Raw genomic sequence first — 20,361 nt, 5'->3', positions numbered from 1 at the left:
AAGCCCGTACATGGTTTTCCGGCGTTGCTCTTCTCAGGAGGGTAAACTGATAGACAAGCTCGGAGCGAAAGAAGTAGACTCAATCATTGGTTGGACTCTTAATGAGAAAAAAATGGTTTGCAGTTGTCCAGAGGAAAAATAAGCGTGTCAGAAAGCAGTCCTGTTTCAGATTCTCTTTGAAAAGGATGAGTCTTGCTTCCTCAAATGTTTCTTTAGTTTTCTTGCTGACTTCTGCTTTTGTGGGCATTGTTGGATTTCTTTCTTGACCGAGTGGCAGTTAAGGACTTCAGAGGTGACTGACATAAACACTCACCTTAAATAGAGGTTTCACTAACCCTCTGACTTATGAACAAATGTCGTAACTGTATATTATGACCTGTGGGTCGCTATTACAATATGTGACATATGGTGAAAACAGACTAGCTGTAAAACATCCTTCAACTTTTCGTCTATTATTATATTGGCTTCTTTATTGCTCGCTGTTGTGTCAGCACTTCTGTGACATTCTTTTGTATTATCCGTGCTGTTACCACCCCTACCCCCAAATTTCCCCGAAGTTGCAACCAAAAAAAAAAAAAAAATACTTGTAGGGAAAAGCAGTTTTGCAGGGGAAGCATAAAGGTGGCAGTTCAAAGTTCCTTTTGTAGGCTTTTCCTTCTGCTGTGCGTTAATAATAGAAACTTTGGCTGTCCTCAGTAAACAGGAGATTTGCTATGGTATTCCTATTCTGTAAGCTCTGCCTCTTCATTTGTGTTTTGCTGTCTTACGGACTTATGTGTCTTTTCCATTTTTTGATTTATTACTTTTAAGGTGACATAAAACTAACTATTTGAGTTTATATACCTCCTCACTAAAACATTTGTGTGCATTTTACTGAGATCCAGGGACACTGAGACACTGAATCATTGCTTAAAGCAAAGAGGGCCGTTTAAGAAAATCAAACAATTATTTATTAAATCAGTTTTTTGACCCATAAAGGGGACATACTACATATTCAGGTTTTATCTGGCTTGCTCCTAGTTATCATTTGTGTTCATTGGTCTTCAAGAAAATGTTTTAGGCAATTCTGAACACTGTTGACATATTTATGAAATCTAAATTTGTTATCACATTTCCTTATAACAATGTATTTTAGATTATTTGTATTTAAAAAATATTAAAGTGAGGAACACAATCTTTCCATCAAAAGTAATAGATAGTATTATATTTATTTCATTTAATTCTGAAGGTGCGTGGTGTTGTGGTTGGTCCTTCTTCTTTGACTACCCCAAATATAATATAATAGTAAAATAAGTTACTTGTAGAGATCCCATATAATCCTTCCTGTAGAGTTCCAGAACTTTAAAAAATCTAATGGTTTCTTGAAGCAAGGATTAAACAAGAAATAGACTTTAACCACATGTTTAAAGGTATTCTTTCATGTGATATAGCTTTATCTGAACTAGTCTCCTTGAAGGTACTGAAAAGTATGGCAGATGTTCTGTTCTCAGTAGTATGGTGTAAAACGGTGTATATCGCTGACATAGGAATCACGCATGGGTATGTGGGCCACAAAGAAAAAGGTCCTGCTGTACTTAGTGTTGTTGATAATACAGAAAGTCCTGACACTGCAGAAAAACAAACTTTGTTTGAAGCCTCATAAGATCCCAATACATCATTTAATTCCTCCCTTGCCTTTCCTCCCTGATGCCAGCAATCTAATTTACCATGATACAATGGGAATGAAACTAACTTATCTGTTAGAGGCAATTTAATAAATACCGATGGGAAATGCAGAGTTCTTTGCAAACCCAAATACAATATAAACTCTGATTAACACAGAAGTCTTGTTCTTATAAAAACTAACTGTGAATGAGTGTGGGTTCATCTTTTGTATTTATCCCTTCCCTTTCCAGCCTGGTGGCTGATGTGGTGGTGTTCAACTCGGTTTTTAATATGGAGTCATTTCTTACCTCTATTGGAAAATTTATGAAGCTGATTCCTGATCACAGACCCAGGGATCTGGAAAGCATCATCAGACCCAAGTGCCAAGTTATTTACTTTCCCATCAGGTTTCCTGATGTGAGCAGGTCAGTATGTTTGACTCCATTTTTAATATTGTGTCATAAATTATTCCCCAAATGTATAGAAATCGGTGGTGTTCTTGCCAATTTTAACTTTTCAGCGTAAGCATGTAATTAGAGAATCGAGTTCTATTTCACCATGCTGTGATTTACAAACATTTTAAATAATCATGTGTCCAGCCGATCCCTGAATGGTTAGTTCTGATACTGAGTTCATCCTTTCTTTAGTGTTATTTATTGGTTTCCTCAAGCAAGCTGCTTTGGCTTTTTTGACACTTACTGTTTTGTTTCTTTATTTGTTGTTTTGTTACAGAAGTCATTGTCAAGCATATCTCTCAACCTTTGCATTCAGCTTATGCCCTTGGGTTTATATGTATATAGCAACTGTTCTAAGTAAGTCAGTGTTAAATTTCACCGCTTGGGTTACTTCCGTTTCCCGTGCTATTTTCTTCCATTTTTTTTCCTTCTTCCATTTTTTATTATTTATATTATCTTAATAAAGAGGTCTTCTGTATTAGGTTACAAATGCACTTAATTGCCATTTCTCTTTCTCTGTTACTAAGGACATTTTTTATTACCCTTGTTGCTGGGCCCACCCTGAATTAGCAGTGAATGATGTGGCTCAAAGGGAACATTCTCAAATTCCTTTTCACTTCTGATTAAACCTAGCAAAACGGTTTTTCTTACCAGTAGGAATATTTCTCCCTTGTGAACAGAAAGTTTACTTCAGTGGGACTCATACTAGCTGGGGATGCTGCTGTTTGTAACCGACGATGTCCTTAAAAAGAGTTCAGGGACAGCTGTTTCTTCCCTGTCCCTGAAAGGAAGGCAGGAAACAATTTAATGTCTATGCATGTTATGCAGGAGGTCAGCATTACCCTCTGTGTTCTCGATTTCCTGAGTGCACCCAGATTTTGCTGTGGGATCTAGTGCTCATCAGCACTCTTAATGCTGATATATTTGAGTGTTTTACTAGTTAATATTTCAATTGAAGAAAAATCTGCCTCATACCAAATCAAGTTAGTGAGTCATAAAATTTAAGTTAGACAACCTTGCCCAATTCTTACTTTATGGAGTTCAGAAAGCAGAGGCCCAGAGAAGCAGAGACTGGCTTGTACTCATACTGCTGATTATTGTCACAGACTGGATTAAAGTTTAGACCCTATGATTTTTTTTTTTTTTTAAAGATTTTATTTATTTATTTGACAGAGAAAGACACAGCGAGAGAGGGAACACAAACGGGGAGTGGGAGAGGGAGAAGCAGACTCCCTGCCGAGCAGGGAGCCCGATGCGGGACTCGATCCAGGGACTCCAGGATCATGACCTGAGCCGAAGGCAGTCGCTTAACCAACTGAGCCACCCAGGCGCCCTAGACCCTATGATTTTTTAATTCGATTTTCTGTTTACTGTTCAAGCTTCCTATCACTATAGGTCATTTGTGAAAAACATTGAATCATTTATTTGCAGTTTTGACAACTGTCAGGCTAAGTGAAACTAAGATCAAAATTGATTTTCAGTTATATATGCATATATAATGTGTATTTATATATATATGTGTGTGTGTGTATATATAAAATATGTGGGATGAGAGAATTTCAACTTCTGGAAAATATAATTGTTACACTTTAGATCTGTGATTAGTTAAAACACAGTTTATATTTTAGGCCATATTTTTAAAATATGAACTTTATTTTTTGACATGTTTTTAAGGTTTTCATATAATATATACTCAAAATGTACATCTTTAATTTAGTAGGTGATTATACTACATCTTAATTATTACCATTATAGAATTCCAAATAAATAATACATTTTAAAATTCATTTGCATCTGATATATTCCTACAACATCATATGTTTAATACACCTGTGGCAATTGAATAGTTTATTAATTTGAACTATATTACCATAAATAAATCTAGCTAAATGGAAAAAGGTTAAGAAATATTGTGGCCAAGATAACATTCATAAGCAAGGTCTTAGCCCAGAGTGTTATTTGAATTATTTTCAAATGGTAATTTGCTTTATCCAACCCAAACTCATATAGTGTAGTAAGTGATTATTTGCATGAATGACAATCATTCTAATGCCTGCAGTCTTAAAAGAGTATTATTTTGTTGAGATGTTGAAAAATACTTAGTAATTCCAAAGGCAACATAACCAAGATGATTTAAAAAAAAAAACAACAACTTTTGCATGCTTCTGCCTTTCTCCCTATATAAATATTGTTTGGTCATGGCAAAAATAAATTTAAGTAAAAACAAACTAGAAGATATAATTAAATTATTAATACAATGTGCTATAATAGTGTATACTATAATGGATATTAGTCAGAGAAGGGGAAAAGCTGTATTTCAGCAAAAAATATGAGAATTTCTAAAGTTGTTAACAGTTAAAATACAGAGCATGTCGGTCTACATAGGCCTTCAGTAATATTGGGCTTTGTGGCAACTGCTGTTACCTCTTGCCCTCCTCACTCCTTACTGCCTTGCCTTTCTCAAAGACCAGAAAAATAGTTGCAAGAAAGAATATCACTTGAAACTATCATTATATGTATTTGGGGCACCAGGGTGGCTCAGTCAAATAAGGGTCCAGCTCTTGGTTTCAGCTCAGGTCATGATTTCAGGGTCGTGAGATGAAGCCCTGTGTTGGGCTCCACGCTCAGCAGGGAGTCTGCTTGAGAGTCTCCCCCCCGCTGCCCTTCCTCCTGCTCATGCTCTAAATAAATAAATAAATAAATAAATAAATAAATAAATAAATAAATATCTTTTGAAAAAAGAAACTATCATTATATGTATTAAACATTTGGGGATGGGAAGCTCTTAAACACTGGAAACATACATACATGTATTTGAGTCTTGACTACCACTTACTAGCTCTGTGACCTATGTAAGTGTAATGACCCTGAACTTAGGTTCTTTAATATTATGATTATATATACTTTATCATCTCATAGGCATTGTGTAGTGACTAAAGGAAATAATGCACATGCGAAATGCCTAGCATAGTGCCTGGTATGTAATAGCCTCCCCAATAAAGACTACTTCATCTTATTAATTTCCCCACTCCCATTGTTATATAACCCATCCATGTGCTTCTGGGTGCATATTCTTTTTCTTCATACCTATTAATATGGATGAACTGACTTTGCTTCTGTGTGAGGTCTTTGCCTCCACAAGAGTCCATCCTTCTTGCATACCTAAGGACTACTGTCCTAGCAATTTGTCCTTCTCTGTTCTGCATCATCAGTTTTCCTGTCTTCTGGGTCATTACTATTAGCATAAGAAAAATGCCATTTGTTTGACATCTTTAAAATAGTTATTTCTTGATTCCACTTCTCCCTTCTGCTACTGCCTGTTTTCTTTCTCTCTGTTAGTAGCAAAACCTCCTGAAAGAGTTGTTTATACTTGCTTCCACTTTTATTCCTACTGTTCTCTCTTATAGCTACTCCACTGAAACTGTTTCTGTCAAGGTTACTGATGACTTCCATGCCTCCCTAAATCCTGTGGTCAATTCTCAGTGCTCATCTTACTTAACGTATCAGCAGCATTTGACACACTATGACACAGTCTTCAGTTGGTTTCTAGCAACACACAGGTTGCTACTTCTCAGGCTTGTTGCTGGTTTCTCATCATTGGCCTGGCTTTGAACTTCAGACTGGCCTTTAGCACTCTTAACACTTAAGGGGTTGATGGAGGAAGAGTCCAGGATTGAAAGGAGAAGAAAAAAGAGTCAGGAGGTCAACATTGAGAGAATTATCCTCTGGAGCAAAGGGAAGGGGGTTTTAAGAAGATGGTCAGTAGTGAATTCACAGAAAAGTAAGGTTAAATAATAATATCATTGAATTTGACAATTAAAGGGTCAATGGTACCCCATTCTGCATTCTGTTAACTCACAGAAAAGTTTCATGTGTTCTTTCTGGTAGCCAGAGAAAGTTAGGATCCAAGTCTGGGTGAGATCTCTTTCCTTTCCTGTCTCTTTGTCTCTCTCTCACACACAGACAGCACACACACACAGATTCTGCTCATTTTGTGGATGAAAGCACCAAGGTTCAGAGAAGTTAACTGCCTCCTGGTAACCACACAGCTAGATATAGACAGAGCAAGAACTGGAACTCATATCTCAAAATCTCCATCCCGTGCTCAGCCCACCACTTACTGTGAATGCAATTTCAGAGGTCTTGATTATCTGATTTCTCAGCTGACAGCAGATTAGCAGCATCACATTGGGGGTGTGATAAAGGCAGGCTCACTGACAGCAGTAAAAAGTGACAGCTGACTGACAGCTCGACAACAAGGGAGGAGAGAGAGAAACTATTAAAAAAAATATATGAGAAGTGAAAAAGCATAGCAGCCTGGAGCCATTATATGGCAGGGCAGGCAACTGGGCACATTGAAGAAACCTTGCAGACATTTCTCCACGACTGTACAGCTTGTACATCACAAGGATGACTGTGATGTATTAAAAAAGATGAAATGATAGCCAGTAAATTCTGTGTAAAAACGAAGGGAAATGCATAGCTCACTTTTGGCAGAAATGATAAATAACAGCAAATGAAGGTAGACCTCATGCCTCACTCTAGGATGTACATGAGCCGTATTCACCTAAAGGAAGACAGGAAACATCTAAACCCTTCCCATGCAGTGGTAATATCTATAAAGCTTAGGTTACCAGAGAATATATCAGGAAACTATCTTTTTTAGATCTTCCTGATTGGAGCCATTTTATGGACCAAATCTCCCTTTGCTGCTGGGGAGCATACATGGCTCCTTTGGTACTGAAGGCATCCAGGCCTGCCAGATGATCAGTGGTCAGCAAGACAGATTTTGCAATATTAATACCATGGTTGCCCTGTTTGGGCTGCTGTAACAGAATACCATCGACTGGGTGGCTAATCAACAACAGGAATTTATTTCTCATAGTTTTGGAGCCTGGCAAGTCCAGGATTAAGGCTCTGGCAGATTTGGTGTCTGGGGAAGGTTGGTTTTCTATGTTTGTGCTATGTTCTTACATGATAGAAGGAGTGAGGGAGCTCTCTGGAGTCTTTTTTTTTTTTTAATTTTTATTTTATTATGTTAATCATCATACATAACATCATTAGTTTTTGATGTAGTGTTCCATGATTCATTGTTTGCGTATAACACCCAGTGCTCCATGCAGATCGTGCCCTTTTTAATACCCATCACCAGGCTAACCCCTCCCCCTAGCCCCTCCCCTCTAGAACCCTCAGTTTGTTTCTCATAGTCTCTCATGGTTTATCTCCCCCTCCAATTCCCCCCCCCTTCATTTTTCCCTTCCTACTATTTTCTTCTTTTTTTTAACATATAATGTATTATTTGTTTCAGAGATACAGGTCTGTGATTTATCAGTCTTACGCAATTCACAGTGCTCACCATAGCCCATACCCTCGCCAGTGTCTATCACCCAGCCACCCCATCCCTCCCACTCCCCACCGCTCCAGCAACCCTCAGTTTGTTTCCTGAGATTAAGAATTCCTCATATCAGTGAGGTCATATGATACATGTCTTTCTCTTTTTGACTCATTTAGCTCAGCATAATACCCTCCAGTTCCATCCATGTCATTGCAAATGGCAAGATCTCATTCCTTTTGATGGCTGCATAATATTCCATTGTATACATACACCACATCTTCTTTATCCATTCATCTGTCAATGGACATCTTGGCTATTTCCACAGTTTGGCTATTGTGGACATTACTGCTATAAATATCAGGGTGCACGTACCCCTTTGGATCCCTACATTTGTATCTTTGGGGTAAATACCCAGTAGTGCAATTGCTGGGTCATAGGGCAGCTCTATTTTCAACTTTTTGAGGAACCTCCATACTGTTTTCCAGAGTGGCTGCACCAGCTTGCATTCCCACCAACAGTGTAGGAGGGTTCCCCTTTCTCCGCATCCCCACCAACATCTGTCGTTTCCTGACTTGTTAATTTTAGCCATTTTGACTGGTGTGAGGTGGTATCTCATTGAGGCTTTGATTTGCAGATGATATGATACTTTATGTGGAAAACCCGAAAGACTCCACCCCAAAACTGTTAGAACTCATATAGGAATTCAGTAAAGTGGCAGGATATAAAATCAATGCACAGAAATCAGTGGCATTCCTATACACCAACAACAAGACAGAAGAAAGAGAAATTAAGGAGTCGATCCCATTTACAATTGCGCCCAATACCATAAGATACCTAGGAATAAATCTAACCAAGGAGGCAAAGAATATGTACTCAGAAAACTATAAAATACTCATGAAAGAAATTGAGGAAGACACAAAGAAATGGAGTCTCTTTTATAAAGGTACTAATCCCATCGATGAGGGATCCACTCTCATGATATGATTATCTCCCAAAGTCCTCACCTCCTAATACCATTACATATGGGGAGCAGAGTAGGATTTCAACATATGAATTCTGAAGGACTACAGACATTCATTCTGTAGCATGCCAGAAGATGAATATGATCTCAAAACTTGATGAGATTGAGACTCATGACTGGGAAGCCTATTCTGCATTAGAGGGTATAGGTTAGATTGGAAATTAAGGAAATTTCACTATATATATCAAGAAGGCAGATTTCATGTAGAACTCCATGGTATGTGATGGAAAGAATAAAGGAAGCAGTCCTGCAGCGCACAGAGCCAAACATTGGCTCGAGGAAGCCAGTATTTTCCTACTCTAGGTCACGTAACTGCCGAACAGGCAAGGCCTGGTACAACTAGGGGATTTTATTTATCCAGGCCTTTGTGCGAGTCTTAGTCTAATGAAATCAGAACATCAGAGGGATTTGCAACTTGCTTTCTGACAGGGTCATCTTTAGAAGGTAGAGTTAACCATAATAGCTAACCTTACTGATTCTTATTATAGCCCTGCATTGTGCTGAGCCTTTTATACGTACGTATTTTAGGATTTTGTTCTTCCAACAATTCTGAAAGCTATTTTCCATTTATAATTGAAGAAACTCAGCCATAGAGAATGTAAATAACTTTTTGCCTACGGTCATACAGATAGTAAAGGTAGAACAAGAAATCAAATATTTTTTTATCCGATTTTAGAACCCAAATTCTTTTCTGTATTGCCTGTCCCCCCAAAAGAGGTTCAGGTCCCTGGTACTTGACTCTGACCAGTGAAGAACAAATGACTTATAAAAGAGAATTGACAGAAATATTGAATAAAAGGGAGCATGTCATGGTAATGTTATGAAAGAAAGGACTCAAGGCTTTAGAAAGCAGACTTTTAAAAGGTTAAAGTTTTAGAAAAAGAGGATACCTGAAGAGGAATGAGAAATTTTAAAAAAGAATTCTTATAGTAAATTGAAGATAGGCCTGAAGAAGCAGAATAGGAAGAATAGGTCAGCAAAGGAACAGCTCTATCTAGGCTCAGACCATTATTTCATGTATCAGAAAACCATTTTTTTTCTATTTGTAAATATCTCTCATTTATCCAAACTCTCTTCCCTTACAGGTTAGCTTATAGCATGACACCTGTCTTATTGGGCAGTATCTGATCCATCACGTTAGATGTTTAGGATGGAGTTGACTGTGTTGGCACATCATCACACTTCTTCCATCTGTCTCCCCTACAAGATTTGGTACTGAGGGACCGTTCATGATTTTCATAGAACAAGATTATCCCCACTCCTGACAAATTGGATCACATAAGAATGTATTATACAAATACAGTGAATTACAAAGTGGTATTTCTTATCCTTGAAAAAGATCAGGTCTTCTCAAGGAATTCCATCAGGGAGCTGAGGAGGGAATATCAAAGTGGATATCATCTGATTCAAATAACATTCAGTTGGATTAAAGGTGAAGAGAGAGAAAGACTCAAGGCTGTCAAGTCCTGATACTTGTATGGATTTATCACATGCTTGCCTTCTCAGTGCCATTATACAGTGAAAAAAGCTTAATTTTTTTTATTATAGTTACATATAATTGATATAAACAGATCAAATGTATGTGTTTTTAGTGGAGACCATAATAAAAAAATCATCCATTTATTTTTTAATGAAGGGATGAGTGGATGGTATTTCTTTTGGAGTTGAAGTTTGGATTTGAAGCAGATTGAAGAATGTATACTTTAGGTGGAAAAATAGGGGCTTTTTCTGGGGTGCAGGTTCCATTCAGTCACCAGAGAGAATATCAAGTATCAATCTTGTTGTGATCAATAGAGAAGAATTTTATATGCTTCTGTCATCATTTCACTGTGTATTCCTATTTTCCACAATACTGGATTGTCAGAGTTGCCAGAATAAACAATAGTAGATTTCACCTGGGAGTTTCCTCATTTCATAGTAGATTTTGGGTTTTTGTTTTGTTTTGTTTTGTTTTTGTTTTTTGGAGGGACAGGAATTATATGCAAAGCATCTCTGCTTTCCTCTGCCTACATTTTTGACATCAAAGGAGAGAGGAAAACGATGTTGGTCATTCGGAGTAATCTCAGTTATTGAAACTCTGAAGAATTTCTGTACATGTTTCTCTCCACCTTTTCCATGTAGCTAAAATGTGAAGCCAAAACAGAGGTCTATGGACTTCACATAACTATTTTAGAAACAAAAGTGGAGAATTTTAAAAACAGTGTGAAAACTTTAAATGAAAACTCTCAGGCTGTGCAAACAAAGGCGAGGAGCCTAAGGGCTTTTTGAAGAATTCTTATTAAAAAAACCCACTATTTTACATTGCAAAGCAGATGTGTCAGAAAACAACAGCAGATCTGTAATTTGAGAATTCGTGGATTGATAGGACAGAAGGCAGCCCCCGTGGCTCCCCACAGAAAACTTTGTTTTCTGCAGTCAAGAGTTCTGCTTTTGGTGGGGGGGGGGTGTTGCCAGAAAACACCTTAATCTTCTTACCGCATGTGGTCATATTTCTCAGATATTTTGAGAAAGTATTAGTTAGACATATTAATAAAATATTGCCTTTGCTCTATGAAATAATGAAGTGGGTACTGTCTTCTTGAATATTAATCGAGGTTTGAAGTAGAAGAAGAAAAGTTTTGCTTTTACAAATTTAAACATCCATATTTGCTAACAATTATTTTGGCTCTTCAAAATGAATGCAAAAATGTGTTTCATTTGAATGTCATTTAAAAAAATTTTTATAGAATCACTGCACTAAAAAAAAAACTTCTGATAAATCATTCCAATGTTTAACACCACTCACTTTCACGAAATCTCCTTTATATCTAATGCAAATCTTTCATGCTGTGTTATATTCTAACCATCTTCCTCTTACTATTCTTGTTAAGAAAAGAGTTTGGTTTCAGCGTATTTTTATATACAATTCCTTTGTTGGCCTGAAGTTACAAAGAACAAACTCAAAATGTATTTTTAATGAAATTATCATTCATGTTAATCCCTAATTACTATAATTAGATTTCTGTTCTCTTCAATTTATACAATAACAATAACCCCACCCAAAAGAAGTGCTCTAAATTCAGCAGCAGCAATAAAAACTATCCTTTTGTAAGATGATTTACCCGTTTTCAAGTATAGAGAAAGTTTGGCTTCAGACATCAAAGACTCAATGTACAGTTTTTTCTTTAAGTTCCTCATTGTTCTGTTCAAAGTGATCTGGGAGGGTAGAAGCAAAGACCACAGATCAGGGGGTGGAGAAATAACTAAAAATCAGAGAACATGCTTAGCTGGGGACTACATCATCTCTCCAAGAGGAGTCATGGAGCAGGGCTGCTACAAGATGGGGATGAATGTCATTCAACAAACTCAAACCATAGTTGAGAATTCAGCAAAAGGTCCACTTAGGATCTCTGCCCCTCAATGGGCTTACAGGCCATTACTGAGCTTCCTATAGTGTAATGCATGACCATCAGTGTAGGTCCATCTAGATAAGAACAATTTATGTTATATATTCTGTTCAGTACCTGAGGGCTATGTACAATACATGTTAGAAAGATTTCAAATAAATTGCTTTGATGTTTAAAGGATCAAGCTTTGGTTATCTTCCTAAAAAACCCTTATTCAAATCATTGCATATGGGGTAAAGCTGGATAAAAAGTGGGAGTCAGCAGGATGGTGTACAGCAATCTAGTTTGTCTTATATCACTTACTACTACTGCTCGGCCTAAAGCAAATCACTTAACATCCTAAAACTTCAGTTTTCCCATCTGTAAAATGGTAATTGAAATAGTACCAAACTCTTAGATTTATTAAGCCAATTGAGATAATTATTACAATGTGCTGACTGAGCTCCATGCCTACCACCTACTCATGTCCAGTCAATGTTAGTGATTTTATTTATACAACCATCATCACCATTCTGTTTGACAGGCTTTTTGATAAGCTCACCCATTAGTATGATTCCAACCTCAAAAGTGAGGGGGAACAAAATTTCGAAAACCCTACCAATTTTATAGAACATCCGAGGATCTGAAGTTTGCCAGTAATTCAAGTAAAGGTAATGACTGTCTTATATCCTATCAATCCACATAGCCGCAGTGTATGAGAGGGCATAATTCAGCAGTGCATGAGAGAGAGAGTCACATGGGCTCGTTCCGCATCTGCCTGACACCTGTGATACGTATGCATTCCTGGTGGTGCTAGAGTGTGGAATGGTGAGTGGGGTGATCGGCACAAAAGTCACTGCAGTTGTTCAGTGTTCTTGTGAAGAATGCTGGGGAGTGTTTTAGATAGTTTTCCACTAAAAAATAAACTATTTGGAACGTATCATTCAGCAGTAAACTGCCAGAATAATCTCTTACACAGAATAGCTTATTCCCACAGAAATTCCAGATAAAAGACTTTATAGGAAATTCTTTAAAAATATGTTTCAAAGTAATCAGAATTAACAGTAATTTAATTCTTTGAGGTTTATTCATGCCTTCTTCACCCAACATTTATTAAAAGCTTGCTATTTGTATGGTAAATAGAAGGTATTCTAGGATATAAGGATATATAAGACAGGGTCCTTAATCATAAGAGCTTTGTAGAAATGATAGGCATAATCAGGTATCTTTAAGATAGGGGGAAAAAAAAAACAACCAAGTGCTTTTTATGGCATTTAACCTGGGTGTTGAAGACTGACTCAGCTTTGGGCCTAATAATAGTGGCTGTCATTTATCAACTGCCTTTTCTGGGCATGCACTTTATGTATATTACTTCTAATCTTTACCAAACCCCTGCAAGCTAGGTACTATTATTCTCATTTTACAAGTGGAAAAAGTAAGTTCAGAAGGTTAAACTTGCCTAAAATTGTACAGCTACCGAAACTGGCCTCAATATGCTCTTCCACTAATGCCATGTTATTTCTTCCTATGAGGGAAAGGAGAGTGGGTTAGGATACATGCAAGCACACATTGTGGAGAGAGAATAGTTACAACCAGATTTATGGCGGTGAATGATCATTGGACCTAGAAGAGATTAATTACCTTTGACTCAGTTGGGCGAAGAGGTAGCAAGATTAGAGATGAGCATTAAGGCTGAAGAATTTGGACTTTAGCCTATCGTCATTTGGTAGCCACAGTTAGATTATGAAATGGGAAATTTACTATTGATAAATAGAGTATTGATGGGAAAGGAAATAGGAAGCAGAGAAACAATTTTAAAAAATATTAGAATAGGTTATTGAAGACTTGAGCTAGAAAAGCTGCATATAGGTGAAAAGGAGGACATACGCATAAATACACTGGTTGTAGACTTGCCAAGTTGATAGTGGCAACTTACTGGATGGAGAAATGGTCTTGGATCATGTCGGAATGTTAATTATAGTGACTAGGAGAATATTTGTCCTATTGGAATTAAGAAATAGATTTGTTTCGTGAAGATGGTGAATTCAGAGTTTTCTGTGTTGAGTCTGAGATGTTGGCAGGTCATTTAGATAGAGCTGACCAGCAGGAAGGGTCCACTCTTATCCCGGTGTCATTATTTAGAATGTTGTGTGATTTGTTATATTGACCTGCATTTCTAGACATTTTGGTTGGATTTGCTCTTTCCTTTGACATACTTGACAAAGCTTAAAATTTATTTTTGCCAAGTAAATCCAAGATATCTGTTTCTTGTCATTTGTTACCATCTTATAAAAACTGAGTGCAGAATTTGTGAAAATATTAGATCTTTTGAACTCTTTATTTCTGGATAAGCAGGAATTTATTGAATTACTCCTTCCTTTGTCTTCTCAGAGTTCAGTAACTGAATTGCTTCAGTCCCTTTGGGCAGGGAATCCTGAGATCAGTACTGTATAATGAAAGGGCAGCGTGGTACAGTGCCTAAGAAAATGGACTTGATGTCAGGCACAGCTAGGTTTCAGTACCACCTTTTCTGCTAACCACTTGGTCGATATTGAGAAAGTTGTTTGATCTTTCACACCTCATTTTTCCCCCCTCATCTGTAAAGTAGGGGTAGTAATAACAGTCTCATGGGGCTGCTGTGAAAATTAAATGAGATACAAATGTAAAGTACTTGTTAAAATGCTTGAAGCATAGTGAGCATTAAATAAATGGTACTTGTTACTCTTATTGTCTTTAATTTGTGTATTCATTCTCAAAATACCTTTAGTGTTTTCATTAACCTCTATGTAATTTATTTAATTTTCTGTAGAATAAGAACTTTGTCCCAAATTATGGTCCTGTATGACTTTAGTAATTTTAAAAGCAACAGATGTTTGCTTTATGTCAACTTAGAATTAAAATAATAATAATAATAATAATATAATAATAAACAGTGTTGCTCTAGTATTGACTTATCTTTATCATGTTGGACTAAGTACCAAAATTCTACTTAGAAATATTGCTAAGCATATTAAATCCAAGTACTATTCTCTGTGTGCACTCTTGTCATGTATGCTGTGGGGCTTCTATACTTTGGGCTTAATATAAGGTGAATGCTAGATCTTTCTGACATCTAACAAGGTTTATACTAACAAGCAGCTATCTGCAGAGGTACTTCCGGGAGTAATTAGAAATCGTAAGCTTTCCTTAAGTTTGGTTGTTTTTGCTCTTACTATATATTTGACTCAGTGTTACCTACAAATTTATTTTTATCAGTAAGTATTCCTATGAAACTAGTTCTTAAATAATTGTCACTTTTTATCTTGGAAGATTCTAATTTTGTGTATCAGTACTATTACATATGGAACTTAAAAAATTAGCGGACTGGAATTCAATTTAGGAAACCTAGTTACAGTTCTCTCTCTCTCTCTCTCTCTCTCTTTTTTTTTTTTTTTACAGTTCTCTTTAATTAAAGGTAAGCTCATTAGTTGCACAAACACTTGCCCCTTCGTTCAGTCTTGCCTATTGTTCTAAGCTGAAATCTTGGTCCTTTTCTTTAGACAGTCACAAAATGAGAATGGTAGAAGTTCTTTTCTTATTTTCCCCTTGGCCACACACTAAGATTCATATATACTTAGTGGGCAACAAGAGAAGAAAGAGCAATTTAACACCTCTTCTCTCCTCTACGTTGTATTTTTGTATATCCATGGAAATGTCTTTCTTGTTTGAAATTTAGTGTCCAGCCCATTGCTTCCTGTTTCTATCAGCTAACTCTAGGCTCACAAGTATTGACTGCTGCTCTGAATTCATTTGCAAGTAGAGAACTGATTTATTTGTTTGGGACACCCATCCCATTCAAACCCAGTGCAGATCGGCTCTGTAAAATATCAGCCGATACCCCGAACAGACCCCGTGATTCTATGGAGAGAAGTAGGGTCTATTCAAAACCACCACACTTCATTTTTGTAATACCAAAACTCATTTTCTAATACCAAATCCTAAAGTGTATGTTATAATTATTTTCTGCTAATTGAAGAGGGAGCTTCTGTCTCAGTTGGTGAGAATGGATTTGAAAAGACATAAGCAAGAGACAATGGGAAAGTGGAATATTCAGGATTAGGTGATGAATTCTGTTGGAAATAGAAGACAAGGGGGAAAATGAACTCAAAGAAATGCCTGAGTTTTAAAATTGTTGTACTGTTAGCTGGAATAGGGAAATCAGAGGAAATTATCACCCATGTTCAAATGCAGACAAATTTGTTTTGTTTTCAGTTTTAAGCAGTTGACTTTTTCTTATCAAAGAATAGACTCAGAAGTGAGAGAGGAGCAAAGAAATAAAAACCCCTTAGTGATCTTCAGTATAATTCCTTCATTTTGCAGCTGGAGAAACTACAGCAGAGAGGTTTTTACTCGAGGTTATAGAGCACCATCACAGGAGAATCGCAAATTAGAACTGCCAGTTCAAAAACTTCATGAGATTATTAGAAATGTGCAGCCAGTGTTGTTGGTTGTATTCTTAATTAGCAGAATAGGATTAAACAGCACTGATAAAACAGACCAGTTTCACCAGGAATGTGTGGTGTCCAGAAATTTCTTAGAAGAGTCCCAGACATATCAGTGGCATTACAACTTGTTGCCACTTTACACTGAAAAATGTCCAACTCTTTGATCTGTAACTCATTTTGAGATTAAAAGGCTCATCGGCCAACTCTGTTTACTTATAACATTTTTTGCCCTTCCAGTAAATACTGAGCTACTCCTATAAAACTTATTTTAGGAACGAGGAAGAGCAGTTTCCGGCATTTGTAACTCAGAACCTGAAAATCATTTTGATTATCTCCCTTTTCTGGGACTTGGTATCACAATTCCTGAGTGAACCAATATTATATACAACTGTCAGTTTTTTAATGCTTCCTCTTTGTAAGTTTTGTTATAAATTACTTATCCCTTATGATTAGAAAATTTTCTTAAGCTTTCCCTCCATGTCTCTCATCAGAAGATATTTAAAATTTCCATTGCATGATGGCTTTGGTGGTATGCCTGTTTTGCCTCTTCTTAGGGCTATCAGGTGAAACCTGCTTTTTTTTTTTTTTTAGGATTTTATTTATTTATTTGACAGAGCAAGAGAGCACAAGCAGGGGGAGCAGTAGAAGGAGAGGGAGAAGCAGGCTCCCTGCTGAGCAGGGAGCCCGATGCGGGGCTCCATCCCAGGACCCCGGGATCATGACCTGAACCGAAGGCAGACACTTAACCATGTGAGCCACCCAGGCGCCCCTGAATCCCGCTTTTTATCTGGAGTCTTGTTTCTATAGCTGGCTGATGTCCTAGGGGCAAGCTGAAGTTCTGGGTAGTTAGGTTGGATGCCCAGTGTGAAGGGGAGGAGGGCAGCAGGGTGACAGGGTGGGCAAGAGTAACATGTATTATAAAATATAAAATTGGTGCAGAGGAAAGAACAAAAACTTGCCATTCACACCTGGCTTTCAGTCTTGGTTCATCCATTTTCTAGATGTGCAGCTTGGTCAAATTATGTCACCTTTCTGACCCTTGGTTTGCCTAACATAAAATAGAGATGATGTGAGGATTAAGTGAGAGAGGACATAGATAAATTGTTTTGCACAGTACATGGTATATTTTCTATGCATATCTCCCTGGTCTTCCCCCCTCTATAAGATCATACCTACTACTCTGTTTTACTTTATCAATTTTAATTGCCATTCTCAGATATCTGAACTGACCTCTAGGTGTTGCTACCTCAATTTCTGAATCTTTTGGTGATTATTAAAAAATATAAAGTTTAATTTACTCTGATGTGTAATGTACACACCATCATAATGTTTAGTTGGGTCTTTTTTTTTTCCCATCTCTTCTCCCATGACTAATTTAATTCATGAAAATAACTTTATAATCTAAGTCCTTAGTTACCACTTTTAAAGTACTTGGATATCCAGCATGCTTTCCTGCTGGTTATGGTTATTTTTCACCTGCGCTGTTTTGTTGACTTTTTATTCTTCTTTTGTCTGTCTTTGTTATGTTTTAGTTTACAGATATTTTTCAGGGTTAGCACTTGTGGAACAGGGCTGTTATAGTCAGTAAAATTCAATGTTACTACATCTCACTTTCTAGACAGAGAATCAACTATTCACATCATTATGTGCAATTGTTGAGTGCTTGACTGAGTGAAAATCTTTCTGCTCGTGCTTGCAGATATTTCTTTAATATGTTGAAAGTGCAGTGCTTCTACTTGAAGGTAGATAAGTAAGCATTCATATGGTAATGTATTATTCGTTATTTTCTGAACAGAGAAGGTATGGCTCAGATGTGTGTGGCGGGAAAATGCTAGCATGAGATTGTATGGTTTACTGCAGACAAATCTGTAGCACAGGTAATATACCCAGAGTTGACTGTAAATTCAAAAACCTCTTAGATTCAGAGTTATTGTTTCTTGTAGAGAGTGTTCCTCTTACTACAAAAACAGATTACATTAAAATTATGATCTTTAAGAAATACAATCCTTGGGTGATAAAGCCTTTTCCCCTCCCAGTTGATAAAGCATCGTGCCATGAAACATGTCTATGGTATCTAATTGTGTGGCCTGTATTAATAATGTATGATGATACACATGGCCTCAAATAATGTGATTTATTTCCCCTTAAAAAAAAAAAAAAAAAGCCAAACAACAATTATAACCAGGTTGGTACAACATAGCCTCAAGCAGTAGTTTCCAACATTGGCTGCACATTATAATCATCTGGGGAACAATTAAAAAAAAAAAAAAAGATCTTGGTATCCAGATCAATTAAATCAGAATCTCTGGGTTTGGGACCCAGGTATTGGCTTTTTTTTTTTTTTTTTTAAAGTTCTCCAGATTTTCCACTCTTCAGCCAAGAACCACTGACCTTAAAGCATGTCTACTAAATAACAGCCTGTGGATGGTCCACGTACCTCAAGTAGCCTCTCTTGGTTGGAACATGACACCCTTTTCAGTACTGCCAAAATGTATGTTCCTGTCTATAAGTGTCCCCAGGCAATCTATAGTGAAAATTCAATGTCTTCATGATAATGAATTCGTATAATTCTCTGGCTGTCCTGATGAGAAATAAGAAAATGTCAAAAATTGTATTTTATCCTTGATCTCTTTCTCCATAAGTGTTGGCATTCCTCCATTTGCCATTGACTTAACGTTCAATTTTTCTCTTCACTGTTTTTCTTGGGTGACATTGGGAATTTTTACCATCTGATGAAGGCAGATGTATTTTCAAATAAAAATGTCTTAAGCATTTGTTCTTCCTACTACTCCATTCTTTGGCAGAATATTCATATAGTTGATAAATAGTTTGCTTTCTTTAAGTACCTTTTCGTATAATCTTTGTAGCGTGTTTTGTGGGTATTTTAACCTAGTTTTATGGGTTTTCATGAAATAAGGTATTTTCTAAATATGTTATGCTGAATTTAACTGTTAAATAAGCAGTTGTACCGTATGCCTTTAAAATGATGATGACATCTCGCATTTTAGGGTAACACTTTCATCCTGGAAGATTTCAAAGCACACTGCGAATGGTTACAAATTATACAGTGAAGCAGTCACCGCTGTAGAGTGAAGCATGGCAGCTGCTTAACAGCTCCCTGCAACACTACACAGCAGGTTAGGGTAGGAAGTGAAGAACAACACTGGATTCACTCGAAAAAATTGCTAGGGGGGTGAGGTAAGCAGAATGTAATTACCTAAGTTGGAATTTATCCAGGACATAAGGCTAACACCTCCAGTCTTAGAAGAGAAAGCTCTGATTCTTTAATAACCATGTACTTGCTTTCTGCGTATCTGAATCATAAGGGTGCTTCTGCCCTGTTCAAACCACTAGCGTATGCTCTAGCAGCGCTCCAATTGAGACTTAAACTGTAAAAACAAAACAACAAAAGGTCTTTTGCAAAACCCACACGTTCGTACTAACTCAGAGATGATAGGTAAGTGTCTATTTGCATGCCATCTTTGGCTCATAATGGCTGTTTTGGGAACCTGCTTCGGACTTTAAGGCCATATTCAGGATTAAAAAAAGGTCCATGGTAGATTAGTGCTTTCTGCACAGGAATGGGAAAAGTAGCACTTACAGGTGTGCTGTATTTTTGTCAAACTGGCACTCAGGCGTAGTGGCTGCTTTCCTGGAACGATTTAGTAACTATACTCTTAAATTCTCCTCAAGCTTTCTGATTTTTTTAAATTACTGCTGTAGACATAGTTAATTTTCCTGAGAATATTTTAGGAGAAAGGGACATCGACCCTTTTTTAGGAACCATCATTAATGAGGTTAGACATAAAAAGATATGCTTCAGGTTAAAAATCTCAAATCAAAAAATGTCCAGCAAAGGAAGCAATTTGATGTTAGGTTGGGTTTTCATGGGGGAAATAATCCAGTCGGTGTCTAGGGGGGAGCAAATAGGAATTCAGGCCAGGAACACAAGAGAACATTCCTAAATCAAGGTGAAAACTAGAAGTCAGAATTTGGTTTGTTCGATGAACCCTAGGTTAATAGGGCCAGGCAAGCCGTGGGCCCCAGGTCTGAGAGC

The 20,361-nt window shown here is 37.1% G+C and overlaps 1 protein-coding gene across 14 annotated transcripts in view; it reads left to right on the top strand.

The window, feature by feature from the left end:
* GTDC1 (glycosyltransferase like domain containing 1) overlaps positions 1-20,361 on the top strand; it is a 407,743-nt gene that overhangs the window by 188,911 nt on the left and 198,471 nt on the right. For all 14 annotated transcript variants that reach the window (XM_064586475.1, XM_064586472.1, XM_064586476.1 and 11 more), the window contains one exon: positions 1,896-2,069. In XM_064586475.1, the coding sequence (XP_064442545.1) occupies positions 1,896-2,069 (174 nt within the window). The remainder of the gene's footprint in view (positions 1-1,895; positions 2,070-20,361) is intronic.

This window comes from Mirounga angustirostris, unplaced genomic scaffold (genome assembly GCF_029215605.1).
Source record: "Mirounga angustirostris isolate CCGP_5_RB_7025 unplaced genomic scaffold, mMirAng1.0.hap1 SCAF_3, whole genome shotgun sequence".
Lineage (NCBI taxonomy): Eukaryota > Metazoa > Chordata > Mammalia > Carnivora > Phocidae > Mirounga > Mirounga angustirostris.
The sequence above is the reverse complement of the archived record's forward strand: the minus strand, read 5'-3'. Positions and strand labels throughout refer to the sequence as shown.